This window comes from Ptychodera flava, chromosome 12, assembly GCF_041260155.1.
Source record: "Ptychodera flava strain L36383 chromosome 12, AS_Pfla_20210202, whole genome shotgun sequence".
NCBI lineage: Eukaryota > Metazoa > Hemichordata > Enteropneusta > Ptychoderidae > Ptychodera > Ptychodera flava.
In genome coordinates, this window is record NC_091939.1 from 31,327,708 (window position 1) to 31,346,049 (window position 18,342).

Below are 18,342 nucleotides of genomic sequence, written 5' to 3' on the forward strand. Positions count from 1 at the left end.
CTCATGATTTTTCGGAATCATGGCTTGGCCAGCAACAAAATAGCTCTAAACGCAGTATAAGCTTACAGTGGTAGGCTTTGCCGGGGCAAATACATGCTTTTTCCGTTTGAAAATGTTGACGCTATGACTGTTGACCTGGGTCAAAGGTCATAAAGGTCTAAAATGGGGTCCTAAAACAACGAGATTTTAGGTCTAAAATGGGCCCTGGGTTTTATACCTGCGGCCGCACACCCCTACCACTTCTCTGAACAAGTACTTCCCCCTCCCCCCGAGAGAGGTACAGCAGTTCTAGCTCTGCGTTATATAACGCCGGAAACACAGCATCGTACGCAGGGCCATCTTCATTGTGCGATGTTTCTGTGTAAGTTCACAGTGTAATTTGATTTTGGACGAAGACAATCAGCACTCGCACACAGGCGTTCTGTTTACTGGATAGTTTGTATAAGTGTAGTTTATGCTACGTTCCGATGTTCTGTTCCGTAAAAGTCTACGGAACAGAACGTCGGAACAATGGTCGGAACGTAGCTCTGCATGGCCATATGGCAGGGCTGTGTGTTCGTAGCGGCGCGGCGTTATACATGTACGACCTCCCAACACATGTGGTGGGAGGCCGTATAACGCCGGTAACACTCGGCCCTGCCATGCAGAGCTACCCAGTAAACAGAACGCCTGTATGCGAGTATGAAATATAACGTCGAGCAACAAGATTGAAATTAATGACTGTTTGACTCTACTCACTCAGTAAACTGCTAGGCCATATGGACATCCGCATATCCGTACAGTGATCGGTGGGTCGCGGTCGCTGGTCTCGACCGTGCCATGTGGAGCGCAATCTCACGATGCTGAAGTTATTTTCGTATTCGTTTTCGTATTCGTTTTCGTATTCGTATTCGTATTCGTATTGGAGTCACTGACAAAATTTTTTATTTTTAGTCCAAATTTCGTACATATTATATAAAAGTTCTGTCTTTACAGAACTTAAAGCTTTTTATATGACAATATATCAATACTTCAATATTTGAGAATGTAAGTTGAAAAAGATCCAATCTTTTTAGGCCCTAGATTGAAAGATATCGTTGCTATAATTAGAGGAGAGATTTTAAAAACAAACGGCCGGTACACAGGCACTCCTTAGCTAGGTAGTCTGTTGAATAGATCGATTTTCGGTTCAATCTATCGATCCCGTAGTCGATATGCGCGCCATTGTAACCAAAATACTCACTATGTTACAGTGGCGGGCATACTGACCACGGGATCGATAGATCGAGCCGAAAATCGATCTATTTAGCAGACTACCAAGCTATTAGCGCCTGTGGGCCAGTAGTAGTCTTTGGAGGAAAGATTTTTTAAACAAACATCATTTTCGTATTCGTATTCGTATTCGTTTTCGTATTGACTTCTATCACAACAACCAACTTAAACATTCTGTTGACATCATTAGTATCGATAATGGAAATTTAGCTGACCCGCCCAATTTGACGAGTTGTAAACTTAAAAGGTAATTTTCTTGTTTTAAACTGATATCTCTGAGAAAGTGATCGTCATAACGACAGTGAATGCAGGGCTCAACGTTCTAAGTCGATGACATGCTATATTTAGACTGCTGTCGCAAAGAAAATATCATCTCATATGATGTGGGAAAGCGTCATAAAAGAAAACGAGATGAATAAAATGGTATCATAGGCCTATGTCCCGATCGGTACATTTGTTTCCCTAATAAAGATTAAATTAATGTGTGAGCTGTTGTCAGAGTCTTTATTTCAGTACGGCCCATCTCTTTTTCTTTCCTTGCGTTTGCGTCAACTGTCATTGCAAGAACATGTTGATCAACTTGCGTTATGATAAGATACACCAGAATGCATAGAAATTAATTTGTATCGCGAAATATCGAGAAATACCTGTATTCTATGATAAATAGACTTCAGCTAGTCTAGTAGCTGTCGCAACTGGCTCGATCGGTTTCCGTCATTTGTTACTGTGCGATCCAGTTTTAGTGTTACGCAGTTTGCCCCGCTCTTCAACTCCGTTCTGCAGGTCACTCCAGCAGTACTTATTTTGGGGGACCAATTAAGCCGCTAGCCGGTAGATAGCTACTTTTTTCAACAAAAACTCTGAATAGAAATGCAGCAACTATCAACTTTCGATAGATATTTTGTAGGCAAGAGAACAAAACTCAAACGTATGTGCGCATTTAATCCTAGCTGTGATATCGAAGCGGTACTTGTGGCGTGTATCGAACTCGCTCGGGTCATTGAGGTCATCGCCACAGTCCCATCCATGGTCTGTTCTCTACTACCTCCATGGTTCAACATAATTGCAGTCGCTACCCGGCAGATTTGCCATGATATTTCAACAAAGTTGCTTGCTATTGAGATCTAGCTGGAAACAAAAACCTTTATGAAACAGGATAATCCAGTACAAACTTAATGAAATCGATGCTTTGATCTGCTTTCCAAAGGACGATTTCCGGAAATGGTCTAGCCGGTCACATGCCACTAACGCCAATATTCATTACGCACGTGAACGCATGAAACATGTTGCAGTTACTGGTTGCTTGTTTTCCCTTGTCAGCTATATTTTGATGACATTTTATGTTGGGATTATGATTGGTTCAATTAAAATGATGTGACAGCACCAAAACTGCTTCTGATACTTGATTGGATTGTAGTAAAATTTATCATTAAATTCATGGGATATTTTGACAGATCATTCAAGATAACATCAGCAGACACATTGGCAGCGCTGTGCAGTGGAGAGAACGCGCTCAAACCTCTGAGTAACTCCGCTCAACGGCTATGCTTATTCAATGCGTATTTTGGGGTCGTGGCCTTTCAGGACAATGCTCCTTGAACACTGAGCGAATATATATTGTATTTGATCACGTATACGGTATGGAGAAATATCTTGAAAAAAATTCAGTAGCAATCTCATAACATTTGGTCGCCTATGCGACTGAAAATGGTCACTAGTTTGAGCCCTGATTGAATGTAATACATGAATTATCGGTCGGTCCGGTTTTATGTTATTATTGCTCACATCTTTACTCTGAAAGATAAACTAACTACCTATTGTCATTGATTTCTGTTACTTTCTCCCCTGTAGCAGCACGTACAACTTTGTCGTAACTTGCAATTTTGTAATTTTTGCCTTACCGCACTCCCTGAGTTTTGTAAAGTATTGTATTGTATTGTTATTATAATTTATATCAGGTCTACGTAGAGCCATATCAAAATCAAGTAAAATACTTGAAATACAAATTGTAAATGGATATGATCATTCTAAAGTGAGTCCAAAAGGATGACCGGATATAACAATTTTCACATTTTTTTATTCAGATGGTTGTCCTGGACAAGTCCCCCGTTCATCATAGCTTTCAACAGTCACCCGTTTTGCAGCGCCTCACAAAAATCTGCCCTCCCCGCAAAACAATGGTACAGTCCAGGGCAGCTCCTTTGCATCCGCTCTCACGTGTCCCATTACTTGGCACTGACCACCTGATTTCGGGGTGCATCCAGCTGCCCGGTCAAGAGACATTGGCAAGCGAAGATGCTGCCTTACCAGATCCCAACCGATTTTAAGTATTTTTTTCAAATAAAATGAAGTGAACAAAATTCTTTAAAATCTACAAATGCAAATTTATGTAAATTTAACCAAATTTGGCAGATGAAATTACGAATCAAATTATCACAATATTTAAACCTCAGTAAATATCGTATATTGCACGTTTCATACCTGAAACCTGGACTAAAAATAACAATTTCTGTCAGTGACTCCAATACGAATACGAATACGAATACGAAAACGAATACGAAAACGAATACGAAAATAACTTCAGCATCGTCCCAAACTCCCATGATGCTAATATGAGACACCCTAACCAGGTGAAAAAATTGGACGCGCAGTTTGGGCTGGTAAAATGCATCGGAATTTAGAAAAAGTAATAAAAGTGAGCGCATATATCAAAAAGGACCAAAATAACAGATTAGTATTGGCAATGTTACAAAGTTTAACAACTTTATGCAAATATAGGAATGGAAAAATCCCTGGACTGCGTAAAATTTCAGTTCAATTACAACTACGGGGACCACTTTGAAGTCAGGGACCACTTAGAGGTCTTCTCAGTGGTATGTTAATATCGATTTTGCATCTCAACCTGCCATGCATCTGCAAACATACTTTGAACAACTTCTGTTTACTCTAGTCATTCGTATCACCTTTTTATGACGGTCACAGTAAGGGCCAACCCAACTACTTATTGACCAGAAGGAAGGTCTGTTCTGGTCGCCTGTTGGTTGTAAATTTACTACTCACGGCGCTCAGAGTTTAGCCTCCATTGTTTTGTTGAAATGTCTTATGCTGAAAAGCGGGTTACCTGATCTCTTCCGAAGTAATGAATGATTGAGAATGAATACAACAATGGAAATCGAAGAAACCAAATCAAGGGATATCTCCAAAAGGTTTGTAAATTGTCCGCTTTATCTAATGTCAAAATCTTGCAATGCACAAAACACTCCCTCCAGGGCCGCTGAGACGACAGACATGCATTGTATCACAGACAGCAGGAGCACTTCTTCTACAAATTAGAATATTCATCGCAGTTGAGATCGAAATGATTAAAACTGTTTGCGTTTATCGAAAAGTTGATAAATCCAAATGAAGTTTCGTTGTTTACCTTATTGGCAGCGTTTGCTCGGTGCATCACAGAAGTGGATGATGGCAGTCGAAATCACGCAATGGTACATTTTTCACTCAAACGCCCTTTTTTACCGAGACTTTCACGAAGAAGATAAAATTTGTGTACTGTTCTTCAACCCTTGAAAATATACATAAAATCTTTCAAATGTTCGTTTACAGAGCAACGTGAAAGGATTTTACAGTTGAGTTGTATGTGTTTAGGTCATAACCTCAACGGCCCAAAGGTGCTAAATATATGACTAAAGAGACGTGTGCAAACATAGAAGGTGTCATTAACGGACACGTAAACATTAGACGAATTAAGATAAAAAATACAAAGAACACAGTGTTGTTATTGCTCGTTCTGTCTTGCGCTTTCCTTTGGTCAGAGCTTAAACTATCGTTTAAAGCCGCTATGAAATACTATATGTTTTCTCCTTGAATTCCAATTGCTCTCAAAGGGCAAGTAGCTGTGACTTTTTACCGGATTTTTATTCAACACTTGGTTTAGTAATTTATTATATATACTACAGCTTCTTGTTCTACTCCCCAAAGGTTATTAAGGTATACAGTCTTCAGCTTATCAACCCAACCTATACATGTGTAAACTGCAATATTTATGTTCGCAAGTGAATTCCGGTCCGGACTACAGTGCAAATGTAAATAATAGTGCATGTTTCACATGTAGACGCTGCGTTGATAAAACAACTACCTGATGCTTCCACATGCTTTTAGGTGTAGGACAAGAAACGTTAGTTGACATACAGTACAAAGTAGGGAAAATCATCAAAAGATTGACCCTTAATAATACCCATTTCCTTTTTCCAATTGTTTACATACAAATATATTTAGAAATTTGTTGCACTTGTGATATCGAATGTGATGTTATCGTGCCAAACATTGCGTTTTTCGAAATCTTATAGTTGTAATAAGTTTTTGGTCGCCATTATTTGTTTAAGGGGTAAGTTCTGAAAATCCGCTTTCCTCCAAGCAGTATATATAGACACTCACGTACGTTATGACAAGTTATGAATTTGCTTATTTAAGGTAGTATGCGCCTCGAAAGTAAAATATTTAAACTTTGACCTAAACTTTCCTCGATCCAACCATTCTCTTGCTAGATCAAAATGAAAAATCACGGGTCACCGTGCAAAGTTTGGTACTAGAGAGACACCCGACCTAAAATTTACTAATATTTGACTTGTACCTTTCACAGGGGAAAAATAAACTTTCGATTTTCGAAAAACTAACACAGTGAAATTTTTCCCTTGCTCCATGAGGTTTAAAATGAGTTCCCACGAGTGGTACAGAAAAGGATTGTACAAATTTGACTGTCCGCATATCTGCTATGTAGGCGCATTCCACCGTAATGTATTCCGATATGTTTTCAACTATCTCATTTCAGCAAGAAGGTGTCCAGGAAAGTACTGGTTGTAATCTCCCTCGTCTGTGCTATTTGCGCCGTTGGTGGCGGGCTGATACTGATCTACGCACTCGATGAATGCTCTTTTTCACGTTGCTCACAGACCCCACCTGGACATGAAGAATTGCACGACGGGAGCAGTACGGCCCATGCAACAACCAGGGTAACTACAACAGTCAGTGACACAACAGAGTCGCCCCGACAGATAAATATTTCTTCAAAAATGCTATTGTCACCGCTGACAATGGAAGATGCTCAGTCGTTGGAAGGTTAGTAATACATGAAAGTGATACATTATTAATAGCCTTGCTAACAGCCAATCATGTGCAAATAAACGCAATTTTTATTGTTGACTAACTGATTCTAGTCCGCACTAAAATTCAGTTGTTAATAAAAACAATCGGAAACAATATACATTGCTGATGTATTTTACAAGTTGAATACGAAGTATTCTGACAAGGTTCTCGGAGTACAGGACAAACTGCATTTTACTGTCGGAATAAAATTATTTGAAAACACAATACATGTGGAACTTTAACCATCTCTACCTTTAGACAGTCCTTAATCTCAATAGTCAGTATTTTGATAGAGAAAGCATACAATGTAAATTTAAGACAGCAAACAGACTGTGATACAATTTTGTTCATGTGGCTTCCTCGATCAATAAAACTAATGTAAAATTCACGAAGATACGGAATTCACTCTTGTTCTAACACAGCTGAATCGCGGAAAGGACTTTGGCGTCTCGGGCATACTAGAGTGAACCTAATTTTTGCTGTTGTTTCGCTCTTTGAGGGATATATTGCAGGCCGGGGGAAGTGCCGTTGATGGCGCTATTGCAAGCCTGCTGTGCAACGGTATAGCTAACACACTATTTCACGGCATCGGTGGAGGTAACTTTATGGTCATTTACGACAAGAAAAGAGGAAAAGTTGAAGCAATCGATGCACGTGAACAAGCGCCCGCAGCGGCGACACAGAACATGTATATAGATCACCCGAAAGATGATGCTTCAACAGTCGGTAAGCTATCAGCGAGGACTGACAACACACATCTTTGTCCAGAATAATTTTCAATATTTTTCCTTTCAAAGTAAAAGGCAAAGTAAAATATTTCCTTGTTTAAAATTCTTAGAGGCTGCATGTTGAAAGACATGCATTAAAGACGCGACAAAATCATTGTCTATGCTATAGGCTGCCATTATGTAATAAAATTACACTTTTCCGATTGCGGAACTGCTGATATGGCAGATAGTGGATATCAACAACGACACATTTCATATTGATAAACGGTATAATTTTGTTGATTAAGTGAAAGTAAAATTGGATGATGTTTTGTGGAAGAAAAAGTGCATTAAGACGTTGTTACTAGGCCTTTAAAGTGAATATATTGCGCTACCACAGGTGGGTTGGCTGTAGGTGTACCGGGTGAAGTAGAGTGTTTCTGGACAGCCCACATGAAGTACGGTAAACTGCCGTGGAAGGACCTCTTCGAGCCGTCTATCAAATTAGCTGAAGAGGGCATGGAAATCGATGGTGCTCTCGCCTACGGGATAAGATACACAGAAAACTATATAAGAACGATGCCGAACCTTGGGTAAAAGTGAAAAAATGATTTTTGAAATCTCTAATGCTGAATGTCAAAGATGGCCGCGAACGTTTTCAACTGTACGGGATAACCTGGTTGAATTTCCCAATTTTACATGTCATTGTCTTCCATTTTGTGTAGGTCCTTAAATATTCAACCATTTTATGTATCATTGAACGACAGCTTACGGAATCTATTCTATGGCATATAACTTAGACATTTTCAATCGAATTTTATCGAAAACACCTGTCTTGTCAAATCTCATAGGCAATGTGTGCGTTAGTGTTCTGAACTTGATTTGAATCACATATTCAGTCAGACACAGGCAAGACATATATATATATACCAGCAGCAGACTTCGATATGTCACTTTTCTTTCCATTTCAGCGAAGTTTTCCTCAAGGATGACGGAAGTCTAAAGCAAGAGGGTGACATAATGTTTCGACCGAAATTAGCCCACACATACAGGAGAATCGCCGCTGGGGGCGCTGAAGCATTCTACACTGGTCGATTGGCTGACGATATCGTCGCAGACATTAAAGAACAAGGTAAGTAAGGTCACAGAAAGCAAACCGTGTGGTACAGATAATATACTTGTCAATATAGGGTAAACTGGTCGTGATTTCATTTTCCTTTATGTTTATTTGTACTCACCCATGAGATATTAACAACGTAGCTTTTTTGGTTTCATCAATTTTTTTATAACACTTTTGGATTTCATGTCGGTATATTGAGCGAGAATTTTGTGATTTTTTTTGTGGCTGTGAAAATAACATTAGAAATCCAATGTGCTTTTGTAATGACAAAAAGTTGTCATTACTTGCGAATGTTATTATCATCGTCACTTCAGGTGGCATCATCACCGCGGAGGATATGAGAAATTATCGCGTGAGATTTCGAGAACCTGTCACGGCTGAGTTCGATGGACTGAAAGCCTATTCATTACCACCGCCCTCTAGCGGTGCTGTGCTGATGTTGATACTGAATATTCTCAGAGGTAAGTATTCCATCACATTGAAATGATCTTACTTGAACGAGTTATTATTATTTGTGTATTAAAATGATTGGTCATTATATTCAAAAGAATTATAGAAAAATCAACATGACGAGAATAACATACATATTTCCAATTCGCATGTTGACATCGATTTTTCTAAACATTTTAGATAACTTTTCAAATCCATTGTTTCTGATGGGTCTCGACAATACATGCTGTCAGACAGCAAACATGCCCGTCATCTGTGCTCATTTTATCCAGGAAACTGAATGCAAATCTGAACATTGAAACATTTTTTTTTGAGAAAGATAAAAATTCCATGACAATGCCAAAATCAACTCCTGAAAATTATCCACTGATCCAACGACGAATGATAATTTCCAGGGTACAACATGACTGAAGATAGCGTCAGAGATAAGGAGTCCAAGATTCTAACCTATCATCGCATGTTGGAGGCCTTCAAATTTGCATATGCCAAACGATCTCTCCTCGGAGACATTGACTTTGAAGACGTCGCTGACGTGAGTTTAGATTTCTCTGACAATCGTTGGTTCAGAGAAAAACCGTACCAAGAGCTCTGTCCAGATTACTATTCTACTTTTCAAAAGTTATGGCAACAAGCATCCAAAATCTCAGTATTTTGGGTTGTCGATTTTGACATAAAAGAGCCGAAAAGAAGGAGATGACGTGATCTATGATGCAATTTGTTTCTTGTTCACCCTTTCATTCAGTTTAAAGCTGAACATATCAGATAATCTTAGCAAGAACATGGAACAGGAAATTCCATCTCTCAATTATTGCGAATAATGATAACAGATTTCGAAAAAAAATATGTGCACAGCATTGTAAGCAAGTTTTTACGAAAATGAACTTTTAAAGGCCCATGAGCTGCAACTCTGCGAAATTTGTCCCACCTTAAGGTACCTCCAATGTCCACAGATATTCATTGCAATCTGCAAATTGAACGATATTGTCATTAAATATGCCTGAACAGCGTTTGCTTGTGGCAGAATAGGCAAGAAATTGAACAGATTTTTGCCCATTTAAATTTTCCGCCATTTTCAAAATCTTGCCATGTTCAGTGAAAATGGAGAATTTTTAGTCAAAGTCGAGTGAATCCCTTTTCCGTCCTTTCAGTGGGTCACACCATGTTGTGTTTGTAAATATTTAAATGTGTAAATGCACAATTTATGCTGTTTATCATGTAGTTGTCTGAAGGTGGCCATTGGGGTGCGGCACTCCTTTATTATTTGTCTTACTGAAACCTCCCTATGCAGTCCCACTCATTATTATACTTGAGTAAACATCTCTGATTACAAACATTTCTATGAACTAATTATAATCTAAATATAAAATCATGAAAATAATGCCAAAAGTTGCAGCTCATGTGCCTTTAATCGACGTCTTTTTTCAGATCACCGCCAACATGACGTCACCGGAGTATGCAGCCAGTCTTAGAGATAAGATTCATGATAATCAGACTCATGATTATCTTTATTACGGACCTGATTTCTATCTCAAAGACGACGCTGGAACATCTCATCTATGTGCAATAGACGCTGATGGCAACGCCGTGGCAGTAACTGCCACCATTAACCTTCAGTAAGTAGACACCTAACAGTCACTTACTTACCAGCTTTGGCAGATCTTTGCGCCTACTTATTCACAAATAAAACTTTCTGACAACTATCGAATATTTCAATTTAGAGATTATATCCAAACGTTTTGTTTGTTTGTCTGCAGCTTATCACACTTCAATGGGTCCATTCAAGGTAAATACTAAACTGAACGAGGCAAAACGCTTAAATTATATGTCGCTCTCGATTACGTGACTGAAGTGAAGTTCAAATCTATTTTGTTATCGCAATACCCGGGAAACGATTTTCAGGCGATGATAGAAACTTTTTGTTGTCCATAACATATTATTACGCCTCAAGTACATTCACTCGTCATTCTTTTCCTGACCCCTTAGTTTTCTGTCTATTGCTACATCCTGTCACAGAAAATGAAATCTATAAATTTACTCCATAGAACCTTTGAAATAAATTTATCTGCACTGACATACATTATATTGTAGATGAGTGTTATGATTTTAATATAGTGTAACTGTATTTAATGCATGTAACCTTAAGGCCTCCGAACTCCTTTTACGTAACTTTATCCTACAAAAATTGATGTATTTACAAATTACGTCTACACGAAGAAAGAAAAACTAACATTTGCATTCATGAAACCCTATAACGTGTGAATGGTATTTAAGATCGATGGTTTCTAGTAGCTTAACATCGTTAGAAGAATGATTGATTGATTGATTGATTGATTGATTGATATGTTAACATCTTTTCATGACCATTATTTCATGTCAAGACAGAACCTACCGAATACCGAACTGTGATTTCCTTTTTGACAGCTTCGGGTCAAAGGTTATGGGTACTCGAACGGGTATCATATTCAACAACGAAATGGACGATTTCTCTACTCCAAACACAACAAACGCACACGGAGTACCAGCCTCCGAGTCAAACTACATCAAACCAGGGAAGCGACCGATGTCCTCGATGTCACCTACCATTGTACTTGATGGCAACGGTGATGTACAACTACTTGTTGGTGCCTCAGGGGGACCGACAATCACCACTTCAGTTGCACTGGTAGGAAAGCCTTCTTCGTTCTCTAGACTAGTGGCATGGTTATGCCATTGAAAAAGGACAAAGTTTCGTATGTGATTGATTGCCTGACCTATTAGTGATTTTAGTGCGATATATTTTCGAAGAGTACTATAAAGACTGTGTTGAGATTTATTATTTCAGTTTTGTGGCAAAGTCACAAAAAACTAAATGATATTCCCTTCACCGGGACAGCACAAGTACCACAGTTTGCTTTTAGCTTGGATTTGATTCTCAATCAGTACACGACATACAGCATCATCACGGAAAGTGGAGACAGTTTGATGAACACAAAACAGACAAAGTCGGGGAAAAACTGAGAACAACGGGGAATTTTCGTATTGCCGCATTGACGTAATTTTACAATTGAACTTCAGTTCGTAACCTTGTGATTTTTAAAAATGGGGTATGATCACTTTAAAAAGGCTTTAAAATTGAATCTGAACAATTCCTTGTGTAATAAAATTTGGATGCTGGCTCTGCTTCGTCTTTCAAAATAGGTCAATGCCATTACTGTTGTCGCCATGCCTCTGAGAGCGATAAGGAGCAAGCTTGAGAAGAAATGATAACAGTTTTAAAAAACCATATGTAGATGTGTTTAGTCAGCAACTAGATAATTAAACATTAATGCAAGATGGCTTCGATAGTTTGAAAGACTAACGACTTCTTGCTGATATCATTGTGTTCAAAGACGTCTTCAATTTAAAATTTTATGATTGGACTCTACTTCTCTTGTCAGATTGCTGCCAGGACTCTGTGGTTCGGACAAAGTATACAAGATGCAATGAACAACGCCCGATTTCATCACCAGCTAATACCGGACAGGATTGACTTTGAGACAAAGATGGACGAGGTAATATCATCATCTTATCACCATCATCATCATCATCATCACCACCACCACCACCACCACCACCACCACCAAACCATCACCACCATCATCATCATCATCATCATCATCATCATCATCATCATCATCATCATCGTTGTCGTCGTCGTCGTCGTCGTCGTCGTCATCACCACCACCACCACCACCACCATCATCATCATCATCTCACCATCATCCCAACAGGGATCATCAAGCTGAAATAACAATCCTAAAGCACTTCGCTTAACTAGTACCGCTGTCCCTGAAAATGTCGTCCTTTTTAGAATTTTCACCGAAATTGTTCTGTACTCCAGACGGGTCAGTCTTAGTCGTCTCTCTTTGTGTCTGCTCACACGGCTATGTATGAAAATCTAATAAATATCAAAAATTGCCTGACCCAGTGACCAGAAGAACTAGACTGAAGTTATTTGTATATAGCGCCCATATCCAATCACGTACTCAATCAACGTAATATCGACCCTGTCGTATACTGTTTTGGTCGATGACGAAAGCATTGTGTTGTATTCCGGACAAATTCAAACCGTTGAGACTAGAATGGTGTTAAAAATGCGGCAAATGAATGGAAGATGCATTCGGTTAAATATTGCAAAAATGGGACGTGTGGAATGTTTCATAAGATGTCTCTTCGTTTTTACTCGGAAAAAAAACTTGGACAGATATCATGTTCTCAAAACTTTCCCTTTTCTTAATCGTGAACATCGTAGTCTTACATGCTCTAAGTATCACGAAAGAAACACGACATCCGCTCATGAATGTTATACATAATGGCACTTTTTGTTGATGACTTTTCGATAATCTTCTATACTGCTGCTGTTTTTAGTATTTTAACCATGAGTTGTACCTCTGCCTAAGACCTTATACTCCCCTTAATAAATTCACAGGACATAGTGAACGGTCTTAAAGATATGGGGCATACAACAAATGGAAAGAATTCCATAGCAAGTGCAACTGCAGTTCGAAGAGTCAAGGGTGGATATGCAGGCTATTCGGATGAGCGAACGGCAGGTGGCTACCCATCGGGATATTGAGGCTGTTGATAAAATGCCAGCAAAATGCGACGGTTTCCTTTTTTCTACGTAGACTCCACCTTCAAATAAAGGCACCTCAAATTGAGTAATGGGGTAGAGAAGAAAAAACTGTGGAACCAATAAAGAAGCAAAATATAAACAAAGACAGGCATTTACAGTTTACTGCACAGAAAGATTACGCAACCGAAAGCTGACTTCAACCCCAAAGGTGTGCCTTTCCCTCAAAGTTTGGCGGCGTTTTTCGACCAATTTAATTCTCTCCAATGGAGTTGTCATATGTAGTATCATATGTAGTGTATAAGCTTTGTCTAATGATATGCTTAATTACTGGTACACAGTTCAATAACCACCTTTTACTTGTTTTAATTCGGTGGGTTGAGAACAAGTTCTGTATAGTGTTCACTTGCATGACTGGCAGATATAATAAAGGACACATAGAAAGGCCCCCATAGCTGCGAACGTCAGAACGTGTAATAATACCGATCTCAAAATATCGCAAGTTTTCCAAGAGTTTTCTTTTAGTAATAAGACCCATGAAAGACTGAAAAAGCGTATAACACTGTCATAAGTGTCGAAAGTGGCATGTAAATCCAAACGTTTTAACATCATTTTAGATTTCCCGCCATTTTCAAAAAGTAATTATGTGACAAATAAAATAAAGATTACAACAAAATGTTCGCCATCGTGTTGTGCATGCAAATATATGGCATCATACTTGTTTCTGGCATGATCACCATGTGCATATGCAAGAAATACTGCGCATGATAGCACCATTTTATAAGTGCGGCACCTGTTTATTATATAATCTAAATGTGTAGGCATGGTCCAAATCAGCGAGCAGTAATAGTTCTATACATGTTCTTCAGTTAGCATATTTACACAAATTAACCAACTCTCGTTTGAAAATAAAATCATGAAAATAATGATGAAAATTCGCAGCTATAGCTATTGGGGCTTTAAGGTGGCGTTGTACATAACATGGCATATTTTGCTCAAAATTACGTTTTTGCAAAGATTCCTTCAATTTCCATTGATTTATTAACCTAAGATAAACAATTTGGTGAGTTCACCTTTTAGCAAGACGAGCAGTCGTTAGTTGGGTGAGAAAGAATAGTAAACGTAGGCAAATACATGTATGTGTTGCTTGGTCAAATTTTGTTAAATTTCACATGTTCTTTAAAAAGTATATAACAACGACCACTCTGTTTTGCAATAAAGCTGTTAATATGAAAATTTTGACATATTGTGGTTTATTTGCAGTAAAATGAATGACTTACCAAGGGTACCCACTTTTAACCCCGAATTACTTCTACAAATTACTTCTACGAATTACTTCTTGCTGTCCATCGATAGCTCGAAGTATGTCGTTGTAAACACGAACAATTGCCGTTTCAGTACTATGGTGTTGACGATATGCAGATTGCATCTTTGTATACAGATTGTTGTCTTTCAGATGTCGATGGACGATGATGGACGATGAACAAATACTTGCAAGATTCGCTGCACGCTACCATTTTACATCCATGACGCTACTCAACTACTGAGAACCTTGAACCTTGTTAAACACCTGACGTGCCTATAGTATTGTCGATGAATTCTGTAAACTTACTATACCATTGTACGTTTTGCAAAAGGGCAATCACAATTATGTCAAATCCCAATGTATCTTGTTCATTGCCCTGTTGCCACAGAAAGTACAATATCACCGACTCGGGTATTCACACAGTCGCTTGTGAACCGATACCCGACGGGCCGGCCGCTGTGTGGTATGCATTAGAAGGGAGCCTACCTGTCTAATGTATACCACACAGCGGCCGTCCCGTATCTCTTGACAAGCGACTGTTCACACAACCGGAAGGATAGCACTTTGGAACGCCCTAGGACTACCTCCACTCTTTTGTAAGTGCACTACTCATCCATGAACTTAAACATTACAACGAAATTTAAGCTAATCTAGTCTGAAATATTGCAGGGACTCATCCATTGAACGCAGTTTATCTGATTGAAATGGGACATCACTAGCACAAATATGATCTTCGACGAGACACGTTCAAACGATTAGCGGTTGCTGCAGGGGCAACTCCCCGATCCACTTTCAATAATTCGTAGCTAAAGTGGGCATTAAAGAAGTAAGCAAAGCATCCAAACCAATAAATTAAATATTTGATGGGGAAAGCATCGCTTTCCTCATTTGTGCTTCCACGCAAAGTGTGACTTCCCGTTCTGGTCCTCTCTTCCAAGTCCCCCAACGTACATCCTTTCGGCTCGCGTTTGTTCATAAAAACTTCCCATAGTAGAGCATAACACTGTTACGTATTTTCGATATACTTAATGACTTTCCATGAAAGTTCTAACCCGAGGTATATAGTTCGAAGTGTAAACTGACCACAGGACACAAGCGCCTTACAAATTGAATGTATATCTATCAGAATAGCTTAGGATTTTCAAATGCTCAAACGTCTATAATTCTGATGACGTGATTGCTTTGTCACGTGCACCACGACGTTAGCATCTCCTTGCAGATTCCATTCCCTTTCTATTGCTACGTCATTGTAGCATTTGAGAAGGGGCATTTTTGCAAACACGTAGCTGTAAAAGAAAAGCGATTTACATAAAAAGCGACATGAAAAACGTTTCCTGATTTTTTATATAAATATCTCTCGACAGCTCAATTAGTTTGGTTTCCTTATCAAATTCGATATCAATCAAATTTCTACGTAATCTCGAAATATGAACACGGCCTATGTTTCTCTTCACATCTGGAGTCGGATCCTTGTAATTACAAAAAAAATGGCGCTCTAAAAAGTATGACATCGATTTTTATGTTGCGGTGGCTTTTGAAAACTGCATATCTGAAAGATATTATTGTTTGCACAAAAAATCACGTGACAGATAACATATAAATATAAACCAAACAAACAACGATTTCGTTTCTTTAGTGAAGACAGTCTGTCATCTAAGTAGTGTGCACCTCGAAATTAGGAGACAAAAACTTTCGCTCAAATTTATTTCCCTCAAGGAGTCTTTCAACCATTCACTTTCAAAATCAGGAATGAAAATCGAGGGTCACCTCGTAAAATTTTGGTACTAGAGAAACAACTTACCAAATATATTTACCGATGTTTTAAATTCAAAATGGCCGCCATCCCTGTGTTAACTCTATACAGAAAAACAAAATTTTCAATTTTTCAAAAAACTAAGACGGCGAAAGTTTTTCTTACTCAAATGGCTTCAAGATTAACCCCAACAGGTGGTAGATCAGAAAAGACACTTCTGTTAACAAAAATAACCCATTGGGCATTTTATGTATCTAGATTGCGATGTCTTACTTCTTATAATTCAACTTAGGGATGGACCATCACATCTTCAGGAGAGTGGTGAGAATGAAGACGTTGTACAATTCTTTTCAAGTTCCAAGATTTTTAAGCCAGCAAAGCGTGCACGCTGTGTCCCAGAATCCCACATATTTTCCGTTTCTAATTTCGCTGATATAAACGCACAGGCAGCCTGGTGACAAATGAATGATCTTCGCCCTTGATGTTTGTTTGACCTCCTAAAAGCAGGGCAAACAGCGAAAGACATTTGCCGAGTCACGCGCCGTCCTGACAAGGTCGGAAAATACATTTCGACACATAGAATAAATCAGTTCTGATATAGTTTAGATTATGATTATGATAAGTGATCTAACCACTGATATACCTCATGTTGCCATTAGCAACTTTCATATCAGATTTATCTTAATGGAAATTTAAGATACTGGCAATGGGGTAATTTGTGTTCAACGAGAAATGCTAAACAAATATGGGAGGGTTGAAAACATGAGTTTGAAAGCCTATCTATTCGTTCTAAGAAACAATGATCCCTGTTTGGTTGCACCGACTTTTTTTGTCGTTCAACACAAACTGTGCGACACAATCCCGTTGTGATTAAGACAATGGCGTTAAAAATTAACCCAAAAGTGAGAATGAAGTGGGACTCAAATCCTACCAGATCTATTATATTGTCGACACTACCTATAGGCCCATATTAATTACATTACGCTATCCTCACATCTTACGTCACCGCTAGTTTGAAGATCACATAATCAGCGCCATTTTGTCACGACGCTGGCAAGACAGTCCAAATGCTGTTAAGATCATTTTTGTCCACGTAATGAAAGTAAGCAACGGCAACGGCGTTGAGGAATGTTAATATGGGAACACGAAAGCGTCCGTTTTTAACAAATTTCACAGGCTTTCTTGCTAAGTGCCTGTCTGATCATATTAATAATTAGATGTCTGTCGACGGGTATAATGTAACCAGTAAAACTTAACTTGCGATGAAATATTGTTCTTAGCTATGATTTATTGTACGTTTCAACATGTCATTCTTCTGTAAACATACTCAGAACTGCCTTGTGTAGTCATATCATTCGTAATCACCATTTACGAGGTGCGCAAGTAAGACCAACACCTCATAACCGTGCTTGACCAGAATTAACATCTGTTTTGGTCACTGTTTGGCCGCAAATACACTACTTCGCGCCAACTGAAGTCAGACTTTACCGTTTTGCTGTAGGATTTCACGCTGAAAGGGACATCCCGATCTTTACAAAGGATAGCAATGGAAGAAACCGGTTCCAAGGATACCTTCAAAAGGTTCGTAACATGTACAGTACCTCACGTCTTGCACTGCACAAACACTCCGACGTCACAAACAAAAGCCTTAAACGCAGTAGGGACTTGGACGATTGTTTGCGTTTGCGTTTTATTTTGTTCTTCTCTCTTTTTTCAAAGGTTAACAAATCCTAGCGACTTCAGTTGTTTGTCTTGTTAACGACGTTTGCTCAAGGCCCGCATCATAAAACTGGGCAATGGGCAATGGAGGTCACACGTGACAGCTTATAAGGCTACACCGCCCTGTTTTCCACACAACCTTCGGCTTATCATTATTGCGATTTCAGCTAGACAATCTCGTCGAAAATGTTACAAAAGTTGTTTCAGCAGAAGACATAAATTTTCACGTTATTCTGAAAGCCAGAAACATTCTATGTACTCGGGATCTACGCGACGCGTATCGCGGGAGGAATTTACAGTACA

At 38.9% G+C, this 18,342-nt stretch overlaps 3 protein-coding genes across 4 annotated transcripts in view; 2 read left to right on the forward strand and 1 right to left on the reverse strand.

Annotated features, from left to right (window-relative positions):
- The window catches only part of LOC139145666 (sulfite oxidase-like), a 438,941-nt gene that overhangs the window by 95,860 nt on the left and 324,739 nt on the right, over positions 1-18,342 (reverse strand). The window lies entirely within an intron of this gene.
- Positions 4,175-14,497, forward strand: LOC139145672 (glutathione hydrolase 1 proenzyme-like). Its single transcript, XM_070716961.1, has 11 exons — positions 4,175-4,457; positions 6,080-6,366; positions 6,893-7,119; positions 7,501-7,693; positions 8,072-8,232; positions 8,535-8,681; positions 9,066-9,202; positions 10,096-10,283; positions 11,092-11,332; positions 12,087-12,200; positions 13,118-14,497. Exons 3-11 carry the CDS (start codon positions 6,999-7,001, stop codon positions 13,262-13,264), a joined length of 1,449 nt encoding a protein of 482 aa, XP_070573062.1. The 5' UTR covers positions 4,175-4,457; positions 6,080-6,366; positions 6,893-6,998; the 3' UTR covers positions 13,265-14,497.
- Positions 17,669-18,342, forward strand: part of LOC139145668 (glutathione hydrolase 1 proenzyme-like) — a 49,161-nt gene continuing 48,487 nt past the window's right edge. The window contains exon 1 of the mRNA XM_070716958.1: positions 17,669-17,901. Coding sequence (XP_070573059.1) covers positions 17,867-17,901 — 35 coding nt within the window. The 5' untranslated portion in view covers positions 17,669-17,866. The remainder of the gene's footprint in view (positions 17,902-18,342) is intronic.